This window comes from Astatotilapia calliptera, chromosome 17 (assembly GCF_964374335.1).
Source record: "Astatotilapia calliptera chromosome 17, fAstCal68.1, whole genome shotgun sequence".
NCBI lineage: Eukaryota > Metazoa > Chordata > Actinopteri > Cichliformes > Cichlidae > Astatotilapia > Astatotilapia calliptera.
In genome coordinates, this window is record NC_137438.1 from 8,803,049 (window position 1) to 8,827,089 (window position 24,041).

Sequence of the window (24,041 nt, forward strand, 5' to 3'; positions counted from 1 at the left end):
TTATAGCTGTCTTCTGGAGCATATATATCCTCTGTCCATCCATCCATCCTCTTCCACTTATCCAATTCAGGGTCATGGGGGGAGGGGCAGGCTGAAGCCTATCTGAGTTGACATGAGGAGCGAAAGGCAGATTGCATCCTGGATAGAGCAACATCATTAATTTAATCAAATTTTACAATTGTTTTACACATTTTTGTACCAAACAGTGTGAACGCAGTTATTGTGGAGAGTGTGCCGGACTGGACTGTACCTTCAAATTTGTACCTAACTATAGTATGATGAGACTGCCATTAACCCAGCTATAAACCCTGCTTTATGTCCAGTTAGCTGTCTAGTGCTTCACCACTTTATTGAGTTTCCACATGCTGAGTCAATAATGCTCATGTAGTGTGGAAAAATGGAACAAATGTGAACATGCATGATGTACATTAGGATCTTCCAGATGTTGAAATAATTTGCAGCAGCTGACTTTGGTAATTTTCTATTTAGATTGTTCTCGTCTTTTTTAAGCACCACCTTTTGAAACCCTTTGTTTCCACAGTGTTATGCAATCTATTTTTATCATTACATTATGCAAAAATATAAAGAGACATTCAGGCCATTCTCTACTTTGCATGAATGTTTTGGATGTTGCTTGTTATTGATATCAGATTTTTAAATGGAGGAAGCTGTGCCTTCCACTCAGCATCTCTTGCAGATATTAGACTAGTTTTCTGAGGGGTAAAATAGCTTGAAACATCAGAACATTAGGAAAGTGCTGCAGATGTGATGATGTGATTGGCCATTAGTGAGTCCTTCTACTGATATGGTATAATCAGCACATAAAAAGCATCAGTGACATAAAATAAAACATGCATAAATAAATGCATGAATGCATGGATTCCTACCTTAATTACAAGATTCCAGACAGATTTGTAAAGTGCGGTAGCATGTGTAACAGTCTCAAACACTTATTTTAGTATTTGATGTTTTGTGGTACTGTAGCATATGTGTCAGAATAAGAATTTCAACATCAAGATTTAAAGAATAAACCCCTTTTTCTGCTTTAATGAGAGAAATCCAAATGAAGCATTTTCCCGTAGCTTCTTATTTTTCACAGCTGATTTCTTTCTGGGTTACAGAATAGTAAATGGTGTCTGTACTGAATAAAAACATTATTGATCTGACACTGAATGGAAGGCGAGCCACTCTGTGTTCCACCCTGCAGCAGTTTTACAGTTGTCTACAGATTTACAGCTCAGTCTATGAAAAAAGAAAAAAGTAACCCACCTCCTTGCAATAATCATATTGGCCTGTGTTCTCCCAGGGTGTTACCATTTCCAAGTCTCAGACACTTACTGCATGACTGATAGGGCATTATGCTAAACACGCCCTCACTAACACAACTCTCGGTCCCACAGAGAGAGTGTATGGATATAAATGTGGTGTGATACATTTGACACTGTGTGTGTGTTGGTTATATCAAGCTTCCATTATGATACACAGAGCTTTGCAGACCCATGTCTATATGTAATAACTTTCTACTGTCTCCAGGGGGCAGCATTAAAATATATAGCCCAACCAGTATTGTGATGCTCCTAATTTCTTGCTCTTTTGCTCTTTACAGCAAAAGAGAGTTGAGGCAGAAGTGATCATAAACAGTATCTTTGTAGTGGAGTGGAAGCACTTCAGCCACTGTCTGTGCTTTTTATCTGTGCTTTTTCTAATCTTTGATGATTTCACTTGCACTTCTTCCTTTTCGTCGTAAAATCATCTGTCACTTCCTTTCCTGATTATAATAATAATAATAATAATAATAATAATGGATTGGATTTATATAGCGCTTTTCAAGGCACCCAAAGCGCTTTACAATGCCACTATTCATTCACTCTCACTCTCACATTATACCTAAATGTTAACCAGCATTCAGCCCACGCATACTGTCATCTCTATAGTGCTATGCATTGCAGGACTCCCTGTAGCTTGTGAACTGGTTCTTAGTCTTTCTCTCTTTGGGACTATAAACCCCACATTAACTTGCAAGTGCTAATGGCCAGAGCCAGTTAAGGTTTTGATGGTTTAGATTGTTGAGCTAACAATACACAAATGTTCATTAATCTTTAATCAAATTGTTTAAAATGTTCAACACTTTTTGAAAAAACCATATAAAGCATAACAGTATGATACAGTTTTGGAATCATATGGATTTTAGACTGGACTTTATCTCAGTGGTGTCTGTTGCTAAGCCTCTTCCTCGATGACAGTAATGTTATTGATTCTAAACGCTATCAGCGCTCCAGTCAATCCATCTGTATAGGTAGCCTGGATGTTGACTTTTGGCTGTACTTTGATAGTGTTATTTGCTACCAGCAGGCAAATATAGTTTGAGTCTCTTTATAGCACACACAAAAGGTTAACCCTACACGCTTAAAATGTTTTTTTTTTGTGCACACAAACAGCAGTCCTCTCTTTCACTGCCCCACCCATTTCTTTCTATAATTGATGAATAGTAAACAAGAGGTATGAAGGTCATACTGGCTCTCCAGAAAGAGCTCTAAAAGCCTTAAAGATGTGTTTAGTGGTCAAAGGAAATGGGTGTGGAGAGGGTTGGGCAGAGTAGGGAGACAGAGTGGGAGAGAGAGTAAGACACAGACGGAGACAATTAGTGACTGATTAGATATCCGATCCTAAAATCATAAACTATCCATCATAAAATGTCCATCTGAGCATACAGCGAATCAAGCGACAGAGGTCAGCTTGTCGATCATGTTAGGACTGTTAGTTGGAATAGTCTGAATGTAAAGTATCAGCAGGAGAGGCAGTACATCGGTTTTCTGTTTGGTTTCACATTGTCTGCTGTCTGTCAGATGTTCCCACTCAATAGAAAAGTGTTAAAATGTATTTAATCACAGCAGATTCCAGTATTATCACAAGCAAAAGGTGTAAAAGACAGAGTAACAAATTTACAGTGGTTGTTTTATTCTAAGAATGAGGTCTAAAAATATCCTCTATATATGTCGGTAATATTAAAATGGAAAATGTGTGGGAGCTACGTCACAAATGCTTTAGCTATACTGCCTTTTTGCACAGTACAGTTCAACCTACTCTCCCCAGCACACACACACACACACACACACACACACACACACACACACACACACACACACACACACACACACTGCTTCAGCAGAGAGTGGCTCATTATCCTCCTCTTCCTGAGAAGACTTTCCACTCTCCCAGCACCTCATGGGATACCAATGTGCATGTGTAGGCTTTTCTTTCACAGCTGATTGTGGATTTGTCGTTCCTACTATTTCACCTTGTACATTGGTCTGATGGGAAACCTAGGACCCCAGTATGCTTGTGTGCGATTAAACTCCAAGTCTAATATTTGAGTGGGCACTATGTAATTAAATAAAGTAAGTTTTTTTTTTTTGGAGTCTTCACACCATAGCTGTGAATTTTCACCTCCCACACTCAGAATCTATACATCATGGCCTCATGGAAATGAAAAAGCGCTTTAATGCTGAATAAATGAGAAATCACAAACAGGTGCCGCGAGACAGAAGTGGTTCTTTATTCTTCTTCTGCTGTGATAGTGCTCTGCTCACATCATATGGAAACACACACTGGGGCAACTTGAAGGTTAAAAGCAATGACTTGGAAACATTAACGTGTTCAGACTTGCTCGGAAACCCTCGGGGCATCATGACTGACGTGCCCTGCCTGCTTTCTTTCATTCTGATCAGCTGCTACATGAAATCGTAAATGTTGTGTGATTCTGCAGAACAGAAGGAATGATCTCAACAAAGTAGCCTCGCTGTATCTTCCCTCTTTTATTATAAATGATAGCGCGGTGGTGATGTCATGAGTGGGTGGGATTATAATGCAAATGTATACCGTCCGGACCGTCATTGTGTGTCGTAACTAATGAGCACCGCCTCTGATGCTAGCCAACGCTGCAGGTGGCATCAACTGTTGTCATGGTGATACTGCTGCGCTGATCACCAAAGGGAGAAATTTGGGTTTTTGTGTGTTTTTGTGTGCACGAGAGAGTGTTAAAGTTAAAAAGGAAAAAGTAGATGAACATTTGTATATAAACTTGCTATCTTTATATGTGATCTCACACACACGCACACACACACACACACACACATTGTGTTGTGGCCATGAGTAGTGCAATGGATTTGCGCTGCTTGAGAGTGTGTGAGGTGTTGCGTCACCTTCTGTGAGTGGGATGAAGCTTGCATATCAGCTCTCTCCCACACACACTGAACACACACACACAGACATCTCCACACGCTCCCTCTCCATCAGTCTCCTACCTCCAGCCTGTTCTCTGGTTATGCTGATATAATCAGCACAGATTAGCTGACCACAAGCAATCACTTAATATGTCCACTAACTAATGAGACTGAACACAACATAACGATGTCTCCATCCATCTTGTGTGATTACTATGGGATGGTTTGACACTACAGGCGGCTTGACCTATTCACCGCTACTTGAGAAATTCATGACTGGATATAAGTGCTGATTGTGATGTAAATCAGAAGCCTTGAGTGTCACTGCTTCATTAGAGCATCGGCTTTTCATTTTAGAGCAACAATGTCTGCTTGTGTATTATTATTACTACCAGGCAGAATAATATTGGCACCTTTGTTATGCAGTCACACATGGATGTGCTACAGTAAGTGACAGGCTCATTACTGTACACCATAAGGCACAGATTATAATTGGAAAAGCTTTTGTTGCACAGAGAATATGAGCCAGCAAACAGCAAGCTTTGTCCCACGTTAATGATGCCATCCCTCTTGACTTGTAATTGTGCCTCCTTGTAGGACAATGAGTGTGCGTCTTGATTAAAATTAAAGTTTAATCCTGTGACAGAAATGAGCAGCAGCACCACCAGTAGTGGCTTCTCTCACAGTTTGTCCCTTTCTTCAAGTAGGTATGATCAAATCTTTTATATCACTTCAGCAAATTGCCTCTGGAAAAAGTCCTAAAACAGATATGAATATGCAGAGTCAGCAGGGAAGGGATTCGATTTTGGTACCAGAAGCTTTCTTGTATTTGTTTGCTTGTATTAGAGCTGGCTGTGGTTGCATGCAGGTAAACAGTCCATAATAAGAGCAAGACAGGGATTGCATTTTGAGAAAGATAATATGCAGAGTGACAGCAGAGGAACTAGTGATGTCAGCTGGCTTCCAGAAACGTTCAAAATCTGGTTCCCAGATTGTAAATGAAATAACTTGTCCGTGTTAACAACCAGGCCAGGGTTTCTGTCACTTGGAAGCCAAATATGCACTAGTTCCAGTTAGTTTTTTAATGTTCTGCATGATAGGTACAAGTGGGTGTCTTCTGATGTTTCTTCTTTAAGAAAGTAACAGCATGAGACATTTTAATGTCAGTACTAACACTGTCAAAATTTCCACATATCCTATGAGCAGCAATACCATAAAATTTCAGTAAAGGTAAGATTTCAGCATCATGATGCTGCAGTGGTTCGTACTGTTGCTTTAAACCAAGTAGGTCTTGGATTCAAAGCACCATCTGCTCGGTGCATGGTGGATTTGGGGGCCTTTCTGTGTGGAGTTTGTGTATTCTCTGTGTGTCTGTGTGGGTTCTCACCTGGTACTCCAACTTCCTCCCACAGTCCACAGACATGCAATTAGCGGGGTTAGATTAACTGGTGAATCGAAATTTCCCAAAGGTGTGAATGGCTGTCTGTCTCTGTGTATCAGCCCTGCAACAGATTGGTGGACTGTCCAGGATGTACCCTGCCTCTTGCCCTATAGTCCCCGCCCCTCCTACAATCCTGCATTGGACAAGTGGAAGTAAATGAATAGATGGGACAGTAAGACTTAAAGATATCAGCTTTTCAAGAGCATTTTGTTAAAATGAATTTAACTTATTAGACTCACTCACCAAGAATGTACAGATCCGGTCTCTATTTCAGCTGCCTGCATCTTTAGGGATGTCATTGTTTCCTTTAGAAATGATCTGTGACACTGTTTTTCCTTGCTGTGTTTTGCTGTTGGTGGGGGCTTTTTTCCCTTCGTTTTTCTTTTGATGCGTGCAGTATAGTGCTGCACTTTCATCATTCCACATGTTGTTATTGTCCAGAATAAAATATGGCCAGGTTGTTGAAAATACCATAAAAACTACTGGTACTAAAGAAGCTTTTGTTATGACAGTTGCTTAGATAAAAACAAGCATTTTTCCTACATCAATTTAGAAACGTAATATTTTCTTTGTAATTTTTATTTGACATTTTTGCATTTTTGCAATAAGTTTAGTGTAAAATGGTCAGCAGATAAACTGGTAAGTAGTTGCTGCTTATCCTCCTGTCTTTGGATCTTTGGCAGTGCTTTAATATGAGTGTGTGGTTGTGCTAGAGTAATAAATGTATTCAAAAGGAACTAATGAGTAGAAGTTTTTTAACACCCACAGTTTTAAGTCACTTTTTTTGTTGCACTGCTGTAAGGACTCCAGCTCCTTCATCTCTGCCAGGATTAGGCAGAGTGCCTAGAGACTGAAAACAGAGTTTGTAATTAAGTCATGGAGGAAGAGATCACCATCCTGGCAGTCACAGTGGGCACACTGATAGACAAAGAAAGAAAGTGTCAGTTACAGTGACTGTAATTGACACCGAGACCACTTTCTTAACAGACAATACCATTACAGCATGTATTACTTCACTCTGAGCTCTGGCTCACAGTTGGAGGGATGCACATGCAGTCTAGTTAACAGAAGCTATGGTTTCACCAGCATGTATGAGTGACACAGATAGAAAGAGAGCGCGGTGAACACCACGGCGAACGAACCTCTCAGTAATTGTTGAACCTTGCGCGCTTAATTCAGGAAACGATCGTACACAACATCCCCACAAGTAGGATCGCTTCCTGAGGTCAACAATCAGAGGAGGAGGAGGTGTTTACGACAGTACAGAAGACTCGGCCCTGCTCCTGTTGACCCCACTAACTTTCCTATTACAGCATGTTATCCCACTTGTAGTATTTATGATAAGGAATAGTGGCATGAGATTGAAAATAAGTCACTATTGCAGTAAACAAATCCTCCAGAAATCATTTCTTTCTTGTCGATCAGTGCTTCACATTAGCTGAAGTTAAATCTTCAGAACTGTAATAATCCCATTATGTTATGATAAAGGCCACACTTCTGTGGGTACAACGTGTTTACAGTGTGTTTCTAAGCCATGTTCTTATCGATACGCTAAGACGCTGTCGATTCAGGATGAATGCTGTTTCAAATAGGGATCCACAGACTCTGAATCTGTGGGTTTTTGTTGTGGTTATTTATTTACATGACAGGAAGCAATTTGATCCATATGAGAAATAAGGGACATATTTCAAAGTCTTTTCACCAGCTCCTTGTTTTACCTGCGCCTGAAGCCAAGGTACAGTCTGAAAGAGTGTAGATGTAGTTCATCCACAGAATGAGGAAGCTGATAATAGTAATGTATTGCCACAAGTAGTTTCTTTATGAAAATAAGATGTATGTCAATGCTTGTATGTCTGTGCACTACTGATTCTGTGGGAAACACTGATCGTGCAATTTTTGAACATGAACAACACTGATGTGTCGCAGCATATCTTATTTGTTAACGTTGTGATATCGGTCAACAGATACATATATGGGTGGTAAACAGGGACATCCATTTCAAGTTATGTTAGATTTTTATTTAAATAAATAGAATTTTCTTGCTGTCAATTTCCTGAATTTCAGCTAAATAAGCTGTTAGAGCTCAGGTAACCATTTGCTATAGAATATTTGTGCTCTATTAAATTTCTGGCTGGTGAAAAAAACTGAATGAAGTGTCTGCCAAGCTTGATCTCCTCTTTGTCTCAGTTAGTTAAGGACAATATTAAATCTTATTATTTTACAGACAGACAACATTTAAATCTTTAACAGCAAAAGCTTGTCAAAGCCTTCCAGCTCCAGCCCAGAGCACATCTCTGCTCTAGTCATAACAGACTCTGTAAATTAATACTGATTTCTGCTGCTGGTGTGTGATATATGATAATGAAGATCTCAGGCTGCAGCCTCACATGTCTGATCACCCACTGGATCCATGGAGACCACAGCTCCTGTTGGTCTTTTTTACAAGCTTTACTTGTGGATCGTGTCAGAGCATCTGCTGCCATTATTCAGTCGATTTGTGTCTGTTTAGAAAAGTCAGTGACATGACAAATAGTACGCGCATTTGTTAACAGGAAATGCCTTTTAAATGCTGTTAGACCTGGTGCCAGTGCTAATTGGACTGAGCACTTCTTGAACTCTTCAGGCCGTATAATTACACCGAAAATGTATTTTACAGCCTTTACCGTAATATTTACCGTAATATGTACCATCAGTTTCAATTAAGATGAAGTGATTCCAAGATGAAGCCAAGCACTCGACAACTGAAGCTTCAAAATACTCTGAATTATACCATTATACCATCAAGAAACTACAAAATGTAACATTTTGTGGGATTGGAAAACTGGACAGCATTCAAAGCTCTATACCTGTGTGTTCATTATTATGACAATTATTTTGCTCACCTAAGAGTCAGTAAATGATTTGAATTTTTTGAGGTGTGGGGCCTCAGTATCTGAGTGGGACACTACATAAATGTAAGTCAGTACTCATGACGTCACCTTCATCGTATCTGTGTGCGTGCATTCTAGCCTCCTCTCAGTTCTCCATCTGTCTGTGGAGTCTGAGGCCTCCTGCTGGGGACAGCCAGGATTACAACCTAGTCTCCAATCTGGAGAGAGTGGAGTTTATTGATTGTAGTTAATTGTTTTCGGAAGTCTGTTCTGCAAATCCTCTCAGCCTCCAGCCAAGATGCTGTCTCCTGTCACATGTCTGTTTTTGCTGTCAAACACTTGATCCTCGCTGACGGCTCTTGGTGTGGTCAGTTTTTGGCTTTTAGAGATAAATAGTAAAACATTTTGCTTGAGTGAAGCATGAAGGAGCAAAAAAGACATGGCCCACATCTTCACTTTTTACAGGAAAGAAAGGATTGTGTGAATTCAGTGCTTTGAACATTTTTCATGTGTGTGACTGTGTGTGCGTGTGTGCATGTGTAAAAGAATAATTAATATCTATTACAGTAATTGCATGGAGCACAAAAGGTTTTATACTCAGCAAATAAGGTTGTTTTTTTTCTCCTGGATAGTCGGGTTGTTCTGACCCAGAAGAGAAAATAACTACTCAATTAAACCAGTGTGCAGAACTGATGGTGTAACGTTGGCTGATTTATTATTTTCCTAATGTTTTTCTGTTAAAAAAATTAAATTAAAACATTACATAGTGGTGTCAAATTAGAGTGGGGGTAGAAAGCTAAGTAGAGCTTGACACAGTGTAGGCAGGCTGAGTCAGATGATTTCTAATAAAAAGATTTGGGGGTGCAGTGTCAAGTTTGTCCCACCTTTAGTACTAATGGAGTAATCACAGCAGGGACTAGAACCTGACTGACAGATTATACTTCTCTCATATGAGCCTAATCCACACTGCAGCATTGTGGATTAGGCTCTAAGACGTGAAATATCTTATTCTCACATCCTTGTTTCTTCTCCTTGTCTGCCCTCTCCACCCCATCCCTGTATTTTCATGTTTCAGCAGCAGCCTCCACCCCTCCCTACCCCGCCCTCTAGCACTATATTAGTGCTGGCTTCATTTAGCGCTGTGATGCTAACAGCCTATTCTTCTTGCTCATCCTCTTCTGACTGAGCGCTTAGCCTGCAGCGCTAGCAGTACTTTACACAGGGAACACACACACTCTCTCTCACACACACACACACACACACACACACACACACACACACACACACTCGTAACGCACTGGGCCGCTACAACAGGCTTTCTCTCTGCCACCCTCGCCCTCTCTCCATCTCTTTGTGCTCTCCACATGGGTGCTGCTTTTTAATGTGCCTTATCTCTATTTGCTTCTCTTTTGCTTATCAGCTTGGTTTGGGGCCAGTTGTGCTATATATTAACTGACATTATAAAGACATCAGGCTCATAGCTACAACCAGATGGGTGTATGTGTGTGTGCATTTCTCTTGCTCCAATGGCAGATCCTGTTCTTTCCTAAATACCAACTGTAGGCTGCCAGAAGCTATATTTAAACTGATCTGGGAAAAAAATAAGCCTTTTCTCAGTCACTGTGCACAGGCTCAACTGATATCAGTAGGGTTTTTATAGTCGTATCTATGCATCTACTTAAATGTAAAAAAAAAAGAAGGTGAATTTATTGATTTATTTTTAAGTGTTGCCAAGTGTTGACTTTAACCCAAATCAGTTAATAGTATGAATTCCTGCTGGTTATCTAACCAAGTCCATCTAAGTTTGTTAAAGAGACACATACATTTTTCTAAACATGTAAACTGCAAGTTCTTCAATAACCTTGAATATCTGAATGTTTTCTGGGGTATAAGGTTGCATAGGTATATAATTAGTTCCATCTGAACAGGAAGAAAACATAAGAAGTGTCAAATTTATACTTTACTAAGATTATACTGGTCCTTGGTGCTCTTTCACAGTTCATCCACTGTTAGAAACAAGCCGATTTTTTTCCAACTTTCCTCATAATGAGAAAGTTTGAACAGCAGATGGATAGTGCTTCTGTGTTTCCAGCCAGAGCTGTGTCCCTGAAATGACCCCCTAGCTGACATCATATGGAGCCAAGAATAGAAAAAAGAAAAAAACCTGTCTGAAACGTCGCAAAACAATGAACAACAAAGGAAAAGCTCAGTAGGCCCACAATGCCAAATATCTTTTTTTGCATAAAGGTGCAATGCCACATCCCATATTACTCGTTATTACTTATACTGCAACACCTCTTCAGCGCTGCAAGTGTAGTGCAGTGACAAAGTATTTGCCCCCTTCCTGATTTCTTTTCTTTATTTGTCACACTTTTATGTCTCAGATCATCAAACAAATCTTAATATTAGACAAAGGAACTTCTGTAAATACAAAATGTTTGATTTTTTGTTGTTGTTGTTGTTGTTGTTGTTCATTGATCGTTTATTAAGGGAAGAAAAACCTACGTGGTCCTGTGTAAAAAGCAATTACTCTTCTTTGCTGAATTATTTTAATCCAGTCACATTGGAGGGTTTTGGAGCATGAACGATGTGGTCATGCCAAAGAATCTTAGTTGGCTTTAAGTCAGGACTTTGATTTGGCCACTCCAAAACCTTCATTGTGTTTTGTTTTTTTAGCTTTTCAGGGGTGGATTTGGTGTTTCCAGTCACTGTCCTGCTGAATAACTGAGTTTGAACTTCAGCGCGTGAACTGATAGCTGGACACTTTCCTTGAGGATTTTCTGCAGTAGGACAAATACTTTTTCGTGGCACTGTATGCAAGAAATAAATAAAAAAACACAATTTAGATGGTTATGTATTAAGTGTCCATACCTGACCACAACTGTAAAAGATCAAAGGCGTACCTTCTGCCATAGATAAATTAAAGCCTGAAACATATAATAAGCAACCACATCATGATTCACAAAGAGACAGTGAAGTAGGCCAAGGCATACACACAAAACGCACTTGCAAACACTGCATTCCAGCTGACCCGGCCTGTCTTGAGATGCTTTAAAAGAGCAAGACAAAGGTTGATGGAAGCGACCGCAATCCACCAATCACAGCACTCCCTTCTTTGTACACACACACACTGTGACTCTGAGCGCTGTATTGCTGTCCTCGGTTGCCTATCGATTAGTTATGCCTGGCTGCTGTCATGTGCAGGAGTCCGGGGAAGCCCCCTAATTGGCCAGTCCGGGAAAGGGAGAGAAAGAGCAAGAGAGTGAGTTGGGGAAAGAGAGAGAAAGAGAGAGAGAGAGAGGTGGATGCTGAGGGAAAGAGGCACCATAGAAAGATGAGAGCAGCTGAGGGATGTGGCTAATTCAATCTATCATACCATGAAAACAAGACAAGATGAGAGAAGGAAGATGATGAGAACTCTTTCAGACCTTTTTTTAAATTTCTGCTGGATTTAAAGAATGAATATAAATCTTAAGAGAAAAGGGAAATGCAATATAGGACTTTTTGGAATATATAAATGTGATGAATGCTGAGGGGCCAACACTTTTGGTACAAAACTGGAGTGTGCTGTCGGTGGATAATGTGAATTACTCTGACTGAAGACTGGAGTAGACTAACCACAGGAGTGAGAAATCTTCCATTGGAGCACTGTCTACAGAAACAAAGCAGGACTGGAAGGAGTGGTCAACTTGTCCAAGTGGCTTTCCTGTTTCTTTTTGGGACCCAGCTTTTATTATCCTACTGCTACCATACCACTGAGAGATGGTGAGAGTGTTAAAAATGCTAATAAAGGAGGATGCTTTGCTTTTGACGACTAATTCACACTCAAATCCGTAAGGGAAAGGAAACACGAGTAAAGTTGCCTAAAGAGGAGGGATTACTTTTTTTTTTTTTTATTCCGGTGAGATTTACTTATTGACATATGAGAAAAAAGGGCTGAAATACCTACTTTGTACTGGATGCGGAGAGGGATTGGTTGTTCTTGAGAGGCATGACCTACATTATTCAGACAGAAGTGATGGTGAGGAGCATCTCAGTAAAGGAGAGAGTGTGGTAAGCGATAAATAAAAAAACAAAACGTAAAGACGACAGAGAGGATTTCTTTGTGTTTTTATGAATCTTTGTCAGTATGAACACTTATTTCCACAGCCATGAGTTTTGTTGTAGCCCTAAAAAGCCCAGCGGTGGCACCACAAAGGGCAAATCTGGCAAAGGGAAGGCCAAGTCGAGCAAGAGCCACTCTCACTCGAAGCATAACCAGAATTTATTGCAAGTACAGATGCCGAGTAACCAACTGCAATCTTCGCCTCGACACTCACCAAAGCGCCACCCGCATTCACCAAAGCCAAAGCAACGGCATCCGCCAAAACAGCTCACTCCGTCTCCCTCTCCCAGCTACTACCACATAGCGCCACCATCTTCCAGTCATCAGCTATGCCCGCCATCACCAACTTGCCATCTGGCCCCACAGTCCCCAAACAGTCTATTTCCTTCGCCAAGCCACCATCAGCTTCACCTATCGCCAGGCCACTATCACTCCCCCAACGACCACTTGCTTCACCTGTCAGCAAGTCATCATCAGCTGCAGCATCATTCTCACAACCAGTATCACCCATCAGCCTCGCCCAGTCACATGCTCTCTTCACATTCGACTCATCAAATCTACCACCAGCAGCAGCAGCTCCGCTCCCCCAGTCACCACTCACTGTTCCAGCAGTACCAGCACCACCACCACAACTGCCCTTCTCCTCTTCCTCATGCCTCCCAGTCGCTTTCTATCCATCCTTTTCACTCTCCACAGCTCCCCTTGTATTCCGGGCTGGGGGGTAATGGGTGGAGCACACTTCCTACCAACCTCGCCAACAGGGGCTGTAGAGGGAAGTTTCCCAATCTTAGAGACAGCGTGAAAAAGAGTCCCATAAAGAGCAAAGGCAAAACAGGAGGCAGGCTGTGGCCCAATGACACGTATATCTGGACTGCACACTCAATGGAGACACCCCCACATGTGCCACTCATACACCACTTCCCACGAATACAAGCCCATGTACAGGTAGGTTATAGGTGGAAGTATGTCAGACGTGGACAGCAAAGGCGGGAACAGCGTTATTTCCCATCTATCTCTACTGAGTGAGATGCTGATACCAGAAACAATTTTCAGTTATGCATTGTGCAGATGCACTTGTGGTGGATTTTGCCTGTTATTAGTGCTAAATAAAGTCATGAACAAATACTTCCCGCTTTTTTTGATAAGCAGTCAAGCTAATGATTGATTATAAAAGAAAATTAATCATTTACTATTTCATCCTCAAAATTTCAATAGGTGTAGAAGTAACTATAGCCATGGTATCTAGAACTAGGTTTGGGATGGGGGAGGGTGTCCTGCATGTACTGTAGACCATTCTGCTAGGTGGATTTATTGGTATTGTAAGGAAAGGGCCTCCTTTAGTCCATTGTATCATTTGAAAGATAACCTCATGCTAACTACAAAGAAATCTGTATTATTTCTTTGAGTATATCACATTGGTCTGTAGTTCAGTTTCAGAGAGCATATACTTCTACTTAACATATATTTCTATGTCACTATTTTCCAGCTATTTTATTGGCCACTGCATTTTGGGCAAATTGCTTTCTTAGTGTTTGTTTGTAGAAAGATCTTCAAATGAAAAGCTACACACTTATATAGGGGTGATATAGAGAGTGCGTTACAAAAAGGGAAAAAAACACATGGCAGTAGAGAACGAGACATTCACTGATTTTATACAGGACACTGTGTCCTTTACTGACATAACATCTGATAAGAGCTTCAATTGTATGGAAATAATAGCATTGATTACTATGTTCAAAGTACTGCTAGAATCAATATAAACTGGCTACATTAGTCCCTAAAAGAAAGATGGAACAGTGAGCAAGGAAGAAGTGTAATTTGTGACAACAGCCTCCTTCAGACTCAGAGTATTGCTATCTCATTTCATTTATTTATTTATTTCACACTTGGTACAACAGTTTCCACAGTTAGTTCTTTCAGACAAACCAACCACACTTTCTATCGGTAAAGCACTGCAACCATGTGTGAATAGGAGCAGGAAGAAGAAAATATTCTTATTAAACCCTGCCCCCTATCTACAATACAACTTATATTGCAAGTGGGCACCAAAAAGCAAGGAACAAACTAACATTTATCTCCGGTCCTAACGCAAACCAAACAACAAATTTACAATCAGAATATACCACTCCACATAGTAACAAGGATAAAAGATAAGTAAATAAAATAAAATGAGGCAAAAAATAATGGAGGCAAAAAATAATGGATCCTTTTTTAATTAACTCCAATTTCGTTCACGTTCTTCATATTGAGTTATCGTTTTAGACATGCAACACTTTTTAAAACACTATAAATTTATACAGTTCTTTAAATTATAATGAAGAGAGTTCCACAGTCGTATACCCCTAACCGATCGACTCATTAATCTTTGTGTAGTCCTAGCTAGCTGATGCTTAAAATAAAATTTGCTTCTGCTGTCTTCTCCCCCCGAACACATTGAAAATAATCTTTGTAACTTAAAAGACAAAATTTTATTTTTAGCCTTAAACATAATTAATAGTGTCCGTAATTTCACTAAATCTCCTAATTTTAATAATTTCAATTTTATAAATAATTTATTTGTATGTTCTCTATATTTAACGTTATGAATCATTCGTATCACTTTCTTCTGCAATAAGTTTAGAGGTTTTATAGCATTCTCATATGTATTCCCCAAACTTCCACACAGTAACTAAAGTATGAGAAAAACAATGAAAAATATAAAATGCGCATTGTTTTGTCATCTAATAAATCTCTTACATTTCCCAAAATATAAATGTTTTTAACCATCTTCTTTCTAATACTCAATATGTGATTTCCACGTCATATTTTCATCTACTATTACACCCAAAAAGCGAAATTCAGCAACTCTTTCAATCAATTCTCCATTAATGGACATAATGACTTCTTCCTCCTTTACACGATTGCCAAATATCATGAATTTCGTTTTTGTCAGATTCAAAAATAATTTATTTACATCAAACCATTTTTTTAATCTTAACATCTCAGAAATCATAATTTCAAATCTTTCAAATTCACTCCTGAGCAATAAACATTTGTGTCATCTGCAAATAAAATAAAATTTAACCTTTTTGATACGTCACAGATATCATTAATATATAAATTAAAAAGTTTAGGTCCCAAAATAGAACCTTGAGGAACGCCACATACAATCTTCAATCTTTCAGAGGTATTGCTGAGTTAATGTACATATTGGGACTTATTTTCTAAATAACTCCTTAACCAATTCAATGCCACTCCTCTCACACCATAAGTATACAATTTAGAAATCAAAATAGAACGTTGTAACGTGTCAAAAGCTTTTTTTAAATCAACGAATACCCCGACTGTGTATTTATTATTATGGGTTGCAGATGAAATATCGTCAATGAAAGTCAACAATGCTAATGCCGTTGATCTATTTTTACGAAAGCCAAATTGATTTTCATTTATTAGTTGATTTTTTTCAATAAAACTATCAAGTCTTTACGCAAAAAGTTTTTCAAGCACTTTTGAAAACTGTGACAAAAGAGACACTGGCGTTATTAAAACTATGCTTATCTCCTGATTTATATAAGGGTATCACTTTTGCCACTTTCATTCAATCAGGAAATACTCCTGATTGTAACGAGAGATTAAAAATATAGCAAAGAGAAATACTTATACAGTCTAAAGTCTTTTTAATTATAACCATGTCTATACCATTACAGTCAGTAGATTTTTTATTTTTAAAGTTTTCTACAATTGCTACTATTTCTTTTATGGTAATATCAGCTAAGAATATAGAAGTAACCACTCTACTTTCTCCTTTCTAGACTTCCTCATATTCTGGGTCGTCATTTTTTCTAATTAAATTTGCTAAAGTAGGTCCAACATTTACAAAAAAGGAATTTAATTCGTTTGCTACTTCAGTCCTGTCATCAACAACTTGACTATTCTTAATGAAATAAATAGGCCGATCTGAGGGTGTGTTCTTGTTACCCAATACTTACCCAATATTCCAAATGCCCTTAATATTATTCTTGTTTTCCTGATGGGAGGTCTACAAATACATTGGCTGCTAAAAGCAATCTCCAAGTGTTGTACTTATATCTGACCACAGTGTTATGGACAATTTAGAAGCATAAGGTCACTACAGTATTGCTGCCATTATCTTGAAGCTTCGAGTGCTTTGCTGATGTTTTCCACACAAAACTGCACTCTGGGCTGTCAAATGAATTGTAATATATTCATAGCTTGTCTCTCTTTTACTCTGAGGGATACTGGAAGTAATTCAGAAATACAGAGAAAACAGATTTAGAGCAAATGAAAGGTTTCAAAATAAAGCCTGCAGTCAATGGGACAGCACTGAACGATGATGGGCGCAGTGCAAGAGCGATTCCCAGTAATACAATCAAAAGAGCATAGCCATCCATGTGTAACAGGAAATGTGTCGTATTATATAAACTCTACAGAGATGAAGAATAGTAAAGGAAATGAATGTAACAGTGTAGCTCTCTTCTACTTGCTATAGTTATTGCGGACACGGTGATCACAGAGTTAGAAGGTAGCGATGGTGTGATTAGTGTGATTAGAGTGGTTGTTCTGAGTGGATGGAGTCATGCTCCATCTGATTAAGTTATCTGATTTTCATTGCTTGTTAGGAAGCCAGAACGAGCGATGATGTTATGATTGTATGAATGTTTGGGTCCATGTTCACCTCTGTGTACAGCCAGTGTGAGTTGGTTTTAGAGAAACGCAACACTTTGGCCTTTGTATGTGTTTTGCACGTTCTTCCATATGTGATTGTGTGTGTGTTAGATTGCTATCCGGTTGTTCAGTGATGACGCGACGAATCCTACTTCCGGGTCTAAAGTAGTCTGCGTTTAATATGGCTTTTGTGTTGTTAACATGTTTAATGTTTTGTATTTTCTTCTATTTGATCTCAAAAAGCTCCTAAAACAGTCAGTGATCCCTGTTGACCTCCCTCGGCTTTTATTACCGCTAATCATTTATTTAAGCTCAGTTTTTAAAACCCTAGGATGTAACTACAGCACAGCCCATGCAGCAGTATATGAATGACTAACCTCGTATTGTGGATGGATTATCTCAGTTGTTCTCCTGGCTGAAGTTTGGTCCTTTTACAGCATCCTGCCATGCGATTACATTTGTTTCTGACCACCGAGAACACTCACGTTAACTTTTATCGAGTGGAAAAAAGGTTAGCTTGTTTATATTATGCTAACATAGCTGTGTCGCTAGCGGTCACATAGCACATCATTATATACCAGCTAGCCCAACTTCAGTAACCCTACAAACGTCACTGCTGTTTAGTTTTCTGTCTTCATTTATGCTGGAAGTGATAGCAGAGCTGCACGTTTTAATTTGTTTCCAAAACCCCGCAGTCAAGACATGCTATATTGTATTTAGATAGAAGCTAGCGAGCTAACTCCCTGCTAACTTCTAACTCCGTTAAATGTCATAAATTCGGTTTTCATGGATGCCTGGATGTTAAACTCAATTGTTACACCTGGTAGAGCAGAACGCTGATCATTTTATTAAAGATGAAAGACTTTAGACAGTTTTTCAACTCTCAGTAATGCCATAGTGATCGTTTGATATATGGACCTGCAGCGGAGTTTAGACCCAGACACGGCTAGTGACGTCAGACTGAACAACCGGATAGGATTCTTGATTTCTGTTTCTCCAATCATGAGTCATCTGCTAATTAATAATTACGTTGATGGTTTAGAAGCTGATTAAAGCCCGCTACACTAATGGAAAATCATTTCCCCAAGTCTACACACTCGCGCACACACACACACATATGCAGACCTCCTTCAGGACCTAATCACTTGTATGTCTCTCTGTGTGATAAGACAAACGTGGGATAGTCTGGATCTCTCTCTAAGCTGTCCTGTGTTGGACTCAACCAACCATAATGCCATGATAACACAGCTGGTGTAACACCCCTTATGTAACGACTGACAATCACTTGCACAGGATAACTAAACACTGTCTGGATATGGATGTTTTGTGTGCCTGTGTATTTGTGCACAGAGTGCTTGTTTGTTTATATTTGCACATTTGTACTTTTGGCCTTTTCATGTAACACAACTCTGTCCTCACACACTCAGAGACACACAAATTCAAATATGTATTGATGTTACATAAGGGTGCAGTCTGACATGGCGTGCCAATGGAATCACCAGCTGAGTGACGGACTGGATTTGTCGCTTTGTGAATGGTGCGCACAAACAGAGAAAGAGACACATACGCAGAGCTTGTCTGCACTGTGCAACGCTTTTCCTCTGCTGAGGGAGTCACATAAGGTTTAGGCAAAGCGGTGGACTAGCATGCATAGTGGAATAAATTCCATACTGTGGTTAATAGGTGTTAATACAGTAGCGTCAGCTGAGGTGACTCCGTCAGTGTGTTTCATTGTCTAAGACTATTAGAATAAACAATTAACTGGTTATCTTTGTTGGTATTAACAGGTTAAGCCTACACGATAATTACAGTGACAAACAAGTTTTGGCTGGTGAAAGTCAGGAGTGTAGAGTCTGTCGTCCACAGGCTAAAATCTGGCCACCCCTCTGACCACCACACCCAACCAATGGGAAAGCCCACAGGGGGGCTGTGCATATACTCAGAACTGGAGTTACATTCAGTGAGTGTGTTTTTTCTAGCAGAATTTTTTCACTGATTGATTTTTCTGCCACCATTATACCCACACACTGACACATTTTGACAATGCAGCTATCCTTATCCTTATTATAATCATCATATGAGCTTTTACATATAAAAAACAACTTTATCGATTTTCCTAGATTATTTTTGTCAGTTGAGGCTTACATAAAAGCGATAACTTGAAGTAATTGTTTTTAAATCAGGAATTTTAGCCTACTCTTTATATTGTTGCTTCAGTTCATTGAGGTTTGCAGGCGTTCATTTATGCCTAGCTCTCTTTAGTTCCTGCTACAGCATTTCAGTCAGTTTGAGGTGTGGACTTTGGCTGGACCATTGCAACACCTTCACTCTTTCCTTTTTCAGCCATTTTCTTGTACAATTGCTGCTTGGGATTGTGTTTGGGATCATTGTCCTGTTGCATGACCCAGTTTTGGCCAAGCTTTAGCTGTTGGACAGATTGCTCCACATTTCGCTCTAGAATACTTTGGTATATAGAGAAGTTCATGGTCAACTCAGTGACTGCATGATGCCAAGGTCCTGTGGCTGCAAAACAAGCCAAAATCATTCGTTTTCCACCACCATGCTTAGCTGTAGCTATGAGGTGTTTGTGCTGATATGCTGTGTTTGGCTGTGTATTGTGGCCAAACATCTCCACTTTGGTTCTGTCTTTCCAGAGGACATTGTTCCAGAAGTCTTTGTGGTTTGTCCTGATGCAGCTTTGTAAACCTAAGCTATGCTGCCATGTTTATCGACACAAGGCGTTCTCCTGGAAACCCTTTTCAACAATTCATATTTGTTCAGTCTTTTTCTAATTGTGCTCTCGTGAGCTTTAACATTTAAAAGTCTAATTGAAGCCTGCAGAGTTGTAAAGAGGCATTCAGTTAACCCCCCCAGACCAACAAAATGCTAAAACCAAATGACAGGTGGTCACACATGCCAATGACTAATGAACCAAGTGCATTTGATTCCACTCAATGCCACCCCTAGATAAATAACAGCTTCAGCCAGGCCACCCCTATAATATCGGTCCCTGGTTACTTTGTTACAGGTTGTAGTCTCAATGTGTGCATTTGTTTGGGATCAGAAGTCATTAAGTTTTTTTCTTAAATTTCCTTATGTTGATGTGATTGATGTGAGCTTTCTAGTGGCAAAGGATAAAGAGGGTTGGTGTCCTTGTTGCAGTGATCTGCAGTGTGTTTTTCTAAAGCTTTTAAAACTGTCTGAGCTCTCTTTGAAAAGCAGCAAACTTGAGAGATCCTATTTTTGCTTTAGGTATACATTAACATTTGAATAGTGTTCTCCTAAATCAAATAACAGTCCAAAAATATTTAATACAGATATTTTCCTCTTCTCTGACATAAATACAGGTCCTCATACATCCTGACGACAACAGCTGTACCTGTCAGCATGGCCTCAGTGCCTCATTATGCAGGACTTAACCTGCTGTGTCCCAGCCTCCTTGTATCTATGTCTCTCTGAACCTTACTCCAAATTTCTTCTCACGCTGTTATTTATTTAATTTTTTTCTTTTTAAAAAAAATCCTGTATGCTTTTTTTTCTCCACTCTACATTTCTCAATATTGTTGACCAGCAGGCGGATTTCACTCCTCCCACCATACCTATAATCCTCCACACCCCACACTACCCCCTTCTGTTCCCTTGTGGGATCAAGCATCCAGCCAGCTTGACTGACAGTTCCACATGTGGCAGTGAGAGAGGAGGGGGTGGGGGGTGGGGGGAGGCGACAGGGTGGATGAGAGGTAGAGATTAGTAGAGACATAGATGCTGTTGCTGCTCTGCTGCATGTTCATGGTTATGGTGGCCTGTTTGGTTCTCTTGCTTGTTTGATGCTAGTTTAACTTGTTAGTTTGGCAACTTTTTTTGGCGACAGAACAAGAAGCGGAGTTCTTAAATGGACTGGCACGCTGATCGCTGGGCTGTTTGAGAAGTCTAGAGCCAGTGTTAAAGGTGGACGTCAGGGCACTAGATACTCTCTGGAGAGAAAGTGAGAGGAGACGAGGGAACAGGAGTCAGTAGGTTGGAAATGGAAAGAAAAAAAAGGTGTTCATGTTCTTGCAAAATGACAAAAACGACATCCTGTAGGTATTAGTGAGTTTCCTGCCTTTTGCTTTGCATGTGATTAGAAAATAGGAAATGGAAACCAGTGTCAGTCATCTGCAGCTGCCACAACCCTAGCACAGATCGGTCCAAGCCTCTTCTTTAGAAGGAGACCGGGAAGAAAGAGGAGGCTGATTTTGGGTGCAGAAGAAAGGAATAAACACTTGTTGTAGAGTGCAGAGCGCGCATGGGAGTGAAGGGGAGATTGCGGTCGGTGGATTTATACAAAGCAGATGGATCTGGGAAGTTGACTTAATTTAAGAGATTAAATATGGATGACCTACAATAGGATGGTGGTGTAAAGTACTGTGCAGCAGTGTACAATGTTGTACTATTTTACTATTAGAAAAAACGTCTAAAATGTATCGAGTGTTTTGTGGTCCAGTTCTGAATTTTTGTTGAGACACTTTATGGCACAGTGGCAGAGCTTTAGTAAGTTGTCCTATAGCGTGGTTTGCCGTGTAGTACTGTAGTACTGCCCAGTATAAGGGCTGTGCAGTATGTCATGCAGTGTATGCCGTCGCTCCAGGGTGGTAATCTGTAGCAGATGTACTCGAAATGCTGTACCAAAACATGAGACGAGTAAGTGCTTATTGCTGCTCTCTGTGTGTTTCTCTTTGTTCTCAGCAAGAGTGCTTTGATATTAAAAGTAATTAATAATAACACCGACATTCTCTCTTTCAGGCCAACCCCCCTCCAGTGGTGGTCAACACCGACAGCGTCGACACCCCCCCATATGTGAGTACGGCTTCAGATATAAGGCTAGACTATAATTATATTTTTTAAATAGTAAGGTTGAATATAAAAACTTTACATTGAATCATTGTCTTTAGTCCATTAATTTAGTGGTTTTTTTCTTGCCAAAAAATGTGCTTCACATGTGCAGTAATTTGAATATTTTAGAAACAATTAACGTGCACGGAGTTTTAGGTTGAAATCTCACTTTAGAATTACATGAATACAGAAAATCAGTATCTGTGGTTGTTAGATAAGTTTATTATGTAATTACTGTGGAATTAGTCCCTGCTGAACTAAAACTGAAATTAAACACAGGCAGTGAAAGATTTGTGCTCTTGCAGGTTTCACTTATTATTTCGCTGATATCATTTATGGATGCTTTTCTCCAGTAAGGACTAACTTTTCTGACACCTTTAGAGACCAGGGTATTCTGGAGCCAAAAATGCACCAGGTGCATTGCTATGTTATAATACACATGCTGTGATGCTATGATATTGACACTTGTAATGATGGTTGTGCTTCACAGTAAATAATCCAATAATTTTAAAGGGTTTCAAAGGAATCTAAGTTTTTCATCATATTCATAGTAAGTTCAATTCCATATAATCAGGCAGCACTCACCACTATGTGAATAGTGTCAGATATTAGTAGTCACAGCGTACATGGTGGCTGATGGATGATCGTGCCCTCTGTTTGAAACGACAGAAATTCACAATCTAAACTAATCTGAGCGCACAGAGGCACAGATTACAGCCAAGGGGATTACATGGGCCACTGGGATGCCGCTCGACCACTGTGTTTACGTGTTTATCAACTATGTGTGTGTGCGTGTCATCTCGCCCGCAGCAGCTGTATCTCCTAGTTTCAACTGAGCCGGACTCAAAATATATTGAGATCAGATTTAATTCTGTGCTCTTTACATTCAGTCTTAAAACGTGGATGTTAATGTGATTTATAGTACAGACGGTCCAAGCTGAGCCATGTGATTGGCCCACGGGCAAGCCATCAGGGATGCTCTTAAATATGACATCATAGACGCATCATCGCATTACGGATCTAATCTGCGGGATTCATGCATCAGTCATAAATAATCAAATTCCTAAATTCTCATTTCTTCAGTTCACATACTTGTTGCAGTCTGTCGTACCTACAATAGGCAGTGTGTTAGTGATCAGATAATCAAGTCACATTTTTAGTTAGAAGTAAACAAACGTTGTCAAGCTCCTACTAATGTTCAGAGATAGCAGCTTACTTTGGTGTGCTTCAGTGTCTGCTGCACTAAGACAGGGTTTTACGTTTAATCTCTGGTGACTTCTAACTACACAAAATGTAGTTTCTCTTTTATGTGAACAAATTTTACCTCATATTTTATAGGGCTGAACGATTATGGAAAATAATCTAATTGCGATTTTTTGCCCCAATATTGCGATTGCGATGCGATATGCGATTATTTTTTAAGGTCTTTGTCTTCTGTATTATTAAACAAAGACAAGCAATACATCATATAGTATGGCCAATACTATATTACATTAATTTTAAACTGTTCTTTCCTGGAAGACAGACCTCTGTTATGATGACATGAGGTGATGCATGAATTGATGACTGACATTTTTATTTAACTTCTTCAATCACAACAGTATATTTGAACATACACAATAGTTTATTTTTAGCTTACAAACATCTGAGCATAAAGTGCTGACAAGGAACCCTGGTGTAAACATTAAAATGAAAGTCAGTACAATGTGCAGATTGCAGAAATATACATAAAAAAAAATCAGTGGCTTTACCACACTCAGTTTTTCGACATCTGTGAACTACTAGACAGTCATTCAATTAAAAAATAATATTAAATAAATAAAACTAATAAATAAAAAATACACACATCTTACTGATCTCTGCAG

General features: G+C 39.5%; 1 protein-coding gene across 8 annotated transcripts in view; it reads left to right on the forward strand.

The window, feature by feature from the left end:
* LOC113009621 (discs large homolog 1-like protein) overlaps positions 1-24,041 on the forward strand; it is a 114,881-nt gene that overhangs the window by 44,056 nt on the left and 46,784 nt on the right. For 6 of the 8 annotated variants that reach the window (XM_026148058.2, XM_026148048.2, XM_080292181.1 and 3 more), the window contains one exon: positions 22,087-22,140. In XM_026148058.2, the coding sequence (XP_026003843.2) occupies positions 22,087-22,140 (54 nt within the window). Of the gene's footprint in view, positions 1-11,758; positions 13,585-21,002; positions 21,985-22,086; positions 22,141-24,041 lie in introns of those variants that run through there. The other 2 variants (XM_080292180.1, XM_080292185.1) reach the window with 2 other exon arrangements.